General features: G+C 37.6%; 1 protein-coding gene across 1 annotated transcript; it reads left to right on the top strand.

The window, feature by feature from the left end:
- The first annotated feature begins 718 nt into the window (after positions 1 to 718).
- Positions 719 to 1,624, top strand: LOC122235295 (olfactory receptor 10A4-like). The gene has a single exon (XM_042973971.1). The coding sequence runs from the start codon at positions 719 to 721 to the stop codon at positions 1,622 to 1,624; it is 906 nt and encodes a 301-aa protein (XP_042829905.1).
- The last annotated feature ends 4,483 nt before the right edge of the window (positions 1,625 to 6,107 follow it).

Below are 6,107 nucleotides of genomic sequence, written 5' to 3'. Positions count from 1 at the left end.
GTAACTGGCTGTCAGATAAGTGATGTGATTTGCTCAAGGGCACACAGCCATTAAGTAGCAGAGCTGGAATTTGAATTCAGGTAGGACTTTTTTTACTACAACTAACCATCACCCTACTATCAGTAATTCCCTTTCTTGCCACTATGCTTCCTCTAGTAATGTTTAGAGAACTTATTATCAAATAAATTTTAAGGATTAAACATCCTTCGACATAACGAATTTCAATTCATATAATTTAATTGGTAAGGAATTTCTAAAACAGGAAACAGATTTGATCATAGACCTTACACAATTTACACATAAGTGATTCGGAATAGTCACTACTGATAAAAACACCAGGAAAACTGTAGGAAAAAAAAACAGAATAATATCTCCAAGGATAGAACACTTTTCCCTCTGTTTTTTTTTTTTTTAATAAATATCAGGAAAAATGTGCATATTTATGTGTCACAGTCACAGTTTCAAGGCCCCATACATTCTATATATTATGGGGTAATTGAAGTCATGGATTAGCTTTCCAAATGGATCTTGGGGAGACTGTGGTCAAATTTATTAATTGAGATTAAGAATCTTGAACTTCCAGAAGAAGGCAACTATGCTTGATATGTATGATGCTTCTAAGCAGTTTGATCAAAAATAATATTTGATAAATGGTCATTCTTTATATTTATATTTTTATTTTTAGATCTAAGTCATGGCTAGCAATGAAGAAGAAAATATGACTCAAATTTCAGAATTCATCCTTTTGGGTTTTGGGGAACTTCATGGCCTTCAGTTTCTTCTTTTTGGGCTATTTCTGGTCATCTATGTGGTGACTGTCATAGGCAACATTGTAATCTTAACTGTGGTGTCAGCTGATCGCTCCCTTCACACCCCCATGTATTTCTTTCTTGGCCATTTCTCCTTCCTAGAGATTGGCTACACCACTACCATTGAGCCCATGATGCTGAGGACATTGTTATCAGCTCACGTGCCTATTTCCTTCCCAGGATGTGCTTGCCAGTTTTATTTTTTTGCTGCTCTAGTAGCCACAGAATGCTTCTTCCTGGCTGTAATGTCTTACGATCGCTACATAGCCATCTGTAACCCATTGCATTACTCCAGCATAATGGACTACCGGGGTTGCTTACAGCTAGCTGGTGCCTCTTGGGTGGCTGGATTTCTGGCACCCATCCTTCTCATGATCCTCACTTTTCAGTTAACATTCTGCACGACCAATGAGATTGACCACTTCTTCTGTGATTTGAAGCCCATCATGAAACTGGCCTGCACTGATACTCAAGTAGCTGAGATGACCTCTTTTATATGTACCTCTTTATTTGCCCTTGGCCCCTTCATGCTAACTCTAGCATCTTATACTCACATCATCTCCACCATTCTGAGGATCCCTTCTACCACAGGGAAGCAGAGGGCCTTCTCCACCTGTTCCTCCCATCTGATAGTGGTCAGTCTGTATTATGGAACACTGGGCATTGTCTATGGCTTCCCATCAGGGCCACAGTATGAAGACTTATTGAAGTTGCTTTCCCTTCTGTATACAGTGCTCACCCCTGCTCTCAACCCTATTATTTACACCCTAAGAAACAAGGATGTAAAAGTAGCTCTGGGAAAATTGGTGAAATGAGGAATGTAGACCTCACTAAAAGAAAGTTTGATTTTTCTAGTTGTTCTTGGCACTTTCTGAAAACTCTGGCAAAGTGGAAATCTTTCTACAGTGTCAAGAATAGTTACTACGAAATTGATGAGTTTTCCTTTGTTTCATCAACTTTATCCACATTAACGAACAAGAAGTGTGTTAAACTTTGATTTGTTGGATATTATGTAGGTTCTAGGCACTGTGCTAAGTTCTTTGCATGGACTATTGTGCTAAAGTCTCATAGCAACACTGTGAGGTAGCTACTGTTATTTTCCCAGTTTTACAGATATCACAACAGAGTGATACAGAGTCCCAGAAATTGATTCACTTGTTCAAAACAATCCAGGCAGACAGTAATAATACCAGAATAATAATTTGGACCCAAGGTCTGTTTAGCACCAAATCCATGATCTTTCCACTAACTCAGGGGAGCTCAGAATCTAGGAGTGCCCAAAATGGTTGTCTTGGACCATAGAGGACATTACTGTAGATGACTTGTCTTAGGAAAACATGAGTTAGATGTGAAGTGAGAAGGAGTAGAAACATAATGTAATGCAATCTAAATCCAAATCTGTCTCCTTTTCCCACCTAAAGTCTTGATAAAAATACAGGAGTTAAAAATGTCATGGGATTAAAATTCATTTTAGTTTCTCATTCCAGGATTATTTATTAAAATAAAAGATTAAAATCAACTTAACTGGCTCAATAGGTTAAATTATATCCACACAATGGAATACAGTACATCCATAAACAAAAAAAAAACAGCATAAAAGAATGAGTGAGCTCCACATGTGCTAATATGGAAAGAGTTCCCTGGTATATTGTAAGTACAACAAAGTGTAGTGCAGTGTGTATAGTATGATACCATTTGTGTAACAAAAGGTAAAACAAATAATATTTATACTTAATTATAGATGTATAGACTTGAGGAATATGAATTCAGTGATATTAATTGCTTCTCAGAAGAGAAATTAGGTGGAGTGGAAGTGTACCTTTTGAGGTGGGAATCATGTAAATAAATTACTTACTGAAAAGTCATCAAAGTCTAACATATCATTGTAAATTGTACAAGAAGTAGAATTTTTTTATTTTATTTTTTATTTTTTTAAAATTTACATCCAAATTAGTTAGCATATAGTGCAACAATGATTTCAGGAGTAGATTCCTTAATGCCCCTTACCCATTTAGCCCATCCCCCCTCCCACAACCCCTCCAGCAACCCTCAGTTTGTTCTCCATATTTATGAGTCTTCTGTTTTGTCCCCCTCCCTGTTTTTATATTATTTTTGTTTCCCTTCCCTTATGTTCATTTGTTTTGTCTCTTAAAGCCCTCATATGAGTGAAATCATATGATTTTTGTCTTTCTCTGACTAATAGAATTGTTAAACAGCCCACTTTTTAAATTTATTTATTTTTATTTTTTTTAAATATGAAATTTATTGTCAAATTGGTTTCCATACAACACCCAGTGCTCATCCCAAAAGGTGTCCTCCTCAATACCCATCCCCCACCCTCCCCTCCCTCCCACCCCCCATCAACCCTCAGTTTGTTCTCAGTTTTTAAGAGTCTCTTATGCTTTGGCTCCCTCTCTCTCTAACCTCTTTTTTTTCTTCCCCTTCCTCATGGACTTCTGTTAAGTTTCTCAGGATCCACATAAGAGTGGAAACATATGGTATCTGTCTTTCTCTGTATGGCTTATTTCACTTAGCATAACACTCTTCAGTTCCATCCACGTTGCTAAAAAGGGCCATATTTCATTCTTTCTCATTGCCACGTAGTACTCCATTGTGTATATAAACCACAATTTCTTTATCCATTCATCAGTTGATGGACATTTAGGCTCTTTCCATAATTTGGCTATTGTTGCGAGTGCTGCTATAAACATTGGGGGACAAGTGCCCCTATGCATCAGCACCCCTGTATCCCTTGGGTAAATTCCTAGCAGTACTACTGCTGGGTCATAGGGTAGGTCTATTTTTAATTTTTTGAGGAACCTCCACACTGTTTTCCAGAGTGTAAACAGCCCACTTTTATATAGTAGCATGGAAGCATCTCTAGACACTGAGGAGACTTCTCTTCTCTCACAGTAAGTTACAAGCTCTCTAAGGGCAAGGACCTTGTCATTACTACTGTATTCCCCCACAGTGCCCTAAGTATCAAAAAAGTGTGAATAGCATAGATGTTAAATTTAACATTCGTTACTATCATCCAAGACAGGGCAGCTCAATATCCATTGAGCATAACGATGCCTAGCAATGTATTCCCATATCTATAATGGAAAACCAATGGGGAAAAGTACAAGCTGTTTATCTGATGTTCTTCTCATTCCCCTATGGTAGTGCAACCATAAAGGCTGGCAAGAGGTTGGGCATGAAATGAGAATGGTTTCCTAGGCTCTTACTTACACTGTCACTAGAGTGATCTTCCTGCAACGAAAATTTGTCCACATCCCTCTTGTGTTTAATCAACCTCTGCCACAAGGATCCCCAATTAAGAACAGAATGAAGATCTCATACTCTTTATGACTCCATGACTTTGCACATGATGCGTTTCTTTTTACCTCTGCCTCACCTCTCCTGGATTTCCCCTCCTGTTTCCATCCTTCAAGCCTAACTCAAGTATCAGATGTCAAGTGTTGCAAATTCTGTGAAACATCCCTGATCCTTCACCACCCCTCTAAAGTTAGGCCTTCTTTTTCCCTATGCTACTGAAGCACTTTGCATATATTTCTATTTTAGCATTGATCACTATACAGTAATTCTTTGCATATGTGTCTTTTCTCTCCACTTAATGAGTTCCTTAAAGTCAAAGAGTATGTCCTATTCATTTCATTTGTCTCTAACCCACTTTCATCTCCAAATCTTCCCAGCACCTAGAACAGGGCCTGACACAGAATGGGTATTCAAATGAACACTTAAAAATAAATATGATTGGGACACTTGGGTGGCTCAGTTGGTTAAGCATCAGACTCTTGATTTCGGTTCAGATCTCAAGGTTCATAAGATGAAGACATGTGTCAGGCTCTGCACTGTCAGCACGGAACCTGCTTGGGATTCTCTCTCTCTCTCTCTCTCTCTCTCTCTCTCTGCCCTTGCCTTTCTCTTTCACTCTCTCTCTCAAAATAAAATTAAAACACTTTTTAATAAATAAAAAAGATAAGATTATTAAATAACTTAAGTCACACAATTAATTAGGGGATGGTTATACCTCTGTTTGCCTCCTAGTAAATTGTTCTTCTATTATATAATGCTGATATTTATCCTGCAGGGTAGTGGTTCACCTGCCTAAAGTAGAAGCTGAATTATATAATGTCATAAGGTTACTTCCAGTTCTTATAATCAGAGATTGTCTTAGGGCAAATTTGACAGTAGAATTTGTGGTAAGGAGTAGAGAATCTTCAGCATTTCCTCGAGGGTCAGAGAATAGCATTGCCATGAGTCCTTGGAAAGGCAGCCTGAAGTATTCACTTATTCATATTTTAATACATTTGTTAAATATAAATTTAATACATAAATATGTTAAATATAAATTTAAATATAAATTTAACATATAAATATGTTAATTAGAAATCTAAAGTAAATACCCACTATGTATATAGCACTATTATGAGCACAAAAAGAATATGAATTTACCTTGAAAACTCTTCAGTCTAACTATTGGACCACCTACACAGTCCCAGACATACAGCCTACACCCAGTAAATATTTGTTCAACTAAGCCAAGCCAAGGGAAGATCCAGTAGCCTGACTTTCTGAGAATGGGACTGGCCTCTACTGAAAAAGTCATTAATTTCTAATACCCATATTCCTAAATCTAGAGTCATAGGTCTTGGAGGTTTGTAAGGTGTAGAATACTTTGAAGGGGAAAAATGCGAAGAAGAGGGAGGGATATCTCCACCTGGAAAATTTAAGTGTTATTGCCTCTCCCACAACACCAGCTGCCTGCCATCTGCCAATGAGAAGGCAACACATCCATGGAGAGCAGCAATTAGAGCTAATTGGGTTTCTTCTTTTTAATACCCGAAACAGTGCCCCATTGAGATCAGGTAAGGAGATCTATTAAACGCAGGCTGTTCTCTGCATATCACTTAATTCAAAGTACTTAAGGAGGCTGATTATATGCCATGCTCTCCAAGGAGAACTGAAGCTCAAAATGGTGGTTTGTGTAAGTTTAAGGACTTGATTCTTAAACCAGAATACAAATAAGAAATCCTATGAGAAAAATCTGAATTAGAGTATGAAGGCAATGCCTTGAGAAAGGGTAGATACTTTTGCACAAGACACAGTTCAATTTGGCCTATATGAAGATAGGCATCTGGATAAAAGGGAGAAATTCAGAAATATTCAGCTTTAGGGGCACTGCATATGCAAAATTTTCAGGGACCTCTTTGTATTTTTCACTATCTGAAAAAATTGCAGTATTTAATTATGCTTAAAGAGTGGGATTAACACTAGGACAGACTAGTTTGTGAG

The sequence above is a fragment of the Panthera tigris genome, chromosome X (genome assembly GCF_018350195.1).
Source record: "Panthera tigris isolate Pti1 chromosome X, P.tigris_Pti1_mat1.1, whole genome shotgun sequence".
In the NCBI taxonomy this organism is placed as follows: Eukaryota; Metazoa; Chordata; class Mammalia; order Carnivora; family Felidae; genus Panthera; species Panthera tigris.
This window is presented reverse-complemented; position numbering and strand designations above follow the sequence as displayed.